At 33.3% G+C, this 2,385-nt stretch overlaps 1 protein-coding gene across 1 annotated transcript; it reads left to right on the top strand.

The window, feature by feature from the left end:
- Nucleotides 1-578: 578 nt before the first annotated feature.
- Nucleotides 579-2,162, top strand: LOC131674620 (uncharacterized; the record flags this gene model as incomplete). The annotated part of the gene is made up of 4 exons (XM_058953389.1): nt 579-720; nt 1,128-1,452; nt 1,565-1,951; nt 2,051-2,162. Coding segments are annotated over exons 1-4 (904 nt in total), but the record flags the coding sequence as incomplete, so codon positions are not given.
- Between the last annotated feature and the right edge of the window lie 223 nt (nt 2,163-2,385).

The following is a 2,385-nucleotide window of genomic DNA, read 5'->3' as shown; positions in this document are numbered from 1 at the left end:
TTCGGTCGCGGTCATTTACCTGCTTTGTCCCTATCGTTTCTGACGATAAATTAGTTATACCGCTTGTTTTATGCCATCAAAGCTCTGTTATTGCTGTAAAGTTCAGACTTCGTTACAGACTTCGTTACATATAAGCAAAGAAAAATCGATGCACACACAAAATTATGTATTATCGTATCATATTATTATAACGTACTTGTTATTGAGTCTACATTATGGAACAGTGTAAAGCCGAAGTAAATAAAAGCCAAACAGTTTCACGGTCAAGAGGACATCTTCGTAATTATACTAATTTAACTATGTTTCTACATGGAAAATATTTATGGAAAGTAATTGAAATTAAAGGAGTAAAATGAATGACAATTGAAATTGAATAAAATTAAGAAAATCATTTAACGTATAATTATCGCAATCTTTCAAATACTTTTACATTTCTGATGTATTCTAATATATTCTAATTTAGAAATAAAAATGAAACATCTTCGAAACTATTTTCGTCATTTCTGCATCCTTTTAAATTGGCGGGTGTGCAGCATACTGGAAGTTTTATGGAAGAGCGCACGCGCAAGAAAAACGCGCGCCGATCAGTCACGTTGTTTTGTTTTTTCCGCAGTGGCGGTAATAACATTTTGTTAACGTGATGCTACTTGTTTATTGTTTCGGACTGTTATTCGTGTGCAGTTATTATGTCCGAAATTACTTGAAGAGAAAACTCGACTCGTAAGCGATAGTAAATTGTCAAGAATTTTATGGAATGTTTTGAGGTTAAGGCTTTAAAGAATGCAGGTTCAGACTTAATTTGTAAATATAGCGGGCTTCCTGGTCCCGCTTATTAAACCGAGTGACAACGTTTATTTCCGAGAAAGATAAAACAAAACATTACTGTCTGCAGTATTTTTAGTGTAGATAATTGGTTGCTCGTTTTGTATCAGTATATGACAGGTGTCTCAGTAGTTTTCGTAGGTAATTCAAATATTGTCCTTCGTGTTCGTATGTAACTATAGCATTCCTTTTTTTATTCTGTTCAATTTAATAGTATTTGTTCATATTACAAGTTTCCTCCACTGTTTGTTGAATCATATTTTCAAAATTTAAGTGCAGTAAGCAAATTTATAATTATTTCTCAGCCATCAGTCATCAAAGAAAGTCAATATGAGTGATGATGAGTTCTGTGATCCAGGAGCTGCTCATAAACATTGGCAAAAAAAAACAGAAAACTCATCCTCTTCAAAAGGAGTAACTCGATGGAAGAGGCAGACTCCCTTACAGAGTACACTAATTCATAAATGTGAGAAACGACAGAGAAAGGATATGGAAAATGAATATGGCATAATCGACTTAACAATGAACGATGCTGCAGCAGAAGAAAGTCCTGCTAAAAAGTTATCACTAGACAGTATTTCACTAGCAACTCCTTCCAAGATCAATGTTAAAAAAAAATCACTTAATGCTGTGAGTATAATTTTTATAAATTCAAGTAGATGCTATTTCACTGCCTGTATTTCACTGTTGTTATTTGTGACTAATTATTATTAAAAGTGATATTTTTGTTTTAACATTTAAGGGAGGACTATTTCGTTGGATTAATAAACCTTCATCAAGTGCTTTTGTTGAAGAAGTTAAAGTACAGTCAAAACCAGAGAGGATAGAAGTGATTCCAATAAAAGAAGTAGAGAACATAGAAATAACAGACGATGAAAGTGAGCCAGGCATTAGCGATGATAGTCTAAATAATCCTATATTGGAATCGGATAAACAGTCATTTGACCAATCCAAAATTGACGGTCTTATACAAAAATATGTTCAGACAATACCCAAGTCTGTTCCCAGGGTTTTCAGACCTAAGTGCAAAGATGTTCCTTTGCCTGCTGGTATGCCTCCTGTTATTGCTGGAGTCCCTGTGAAATTTCCTATATCACCTTACAAAAGTCAAATTTCTGTAATGAACGCTGTAAGTATAATTTTAAAAATTAATATGGCTTAATAGTTTGTAGAATTAGGCAATGAATTTGAGAACATATTTTTAAATGGAACAATAATTATAATACAGGTTATTAAAGGCTGCGCAAAGCAGGAACATTGTTTGCTAGAAAGTCCAACTGGTAGTGGAAAAACTTTGGCTTTATTGTGTGCTGCATTAGCTTGGCAAACACATTTCCAAGGTATGTTTGAATTTTTCAAAAATACGACTAAATTAATTTCATCAAAAATTAATGCCTACAATGTCAATATTTTGATACAAGCTAAAATATTCGAAATTCTATTAAATTGAAAATACGTCCAAGCAACAAAAACAGATTAAAAATTTCAATTGTCAGCTGCATGTCACCACGCGGCACATCTCGTTTGCAATAGCTAATAAAGCGAACCGAACGTATAGCCACA

This window comes from Phymastichus coffea, unplaced genomic scaffold (assembly GCF_024137745.1).
Source record: "Phymastichus coffea isolate CEN01 unplaced genomic scaffold, Cenicafe_Pcof_1.1 PCOF00267, whole genome shotgun sequence".
Lineage (NCBI taxonomy): Eukaryota > Metazoa > Arthropoda > Insecta > Hymenoptera > Eulophidae > Phymastichus > Phymastichus coffea.
This window is presented reverse-complemented; position numbering and strand designations above follow the sequence as displayed.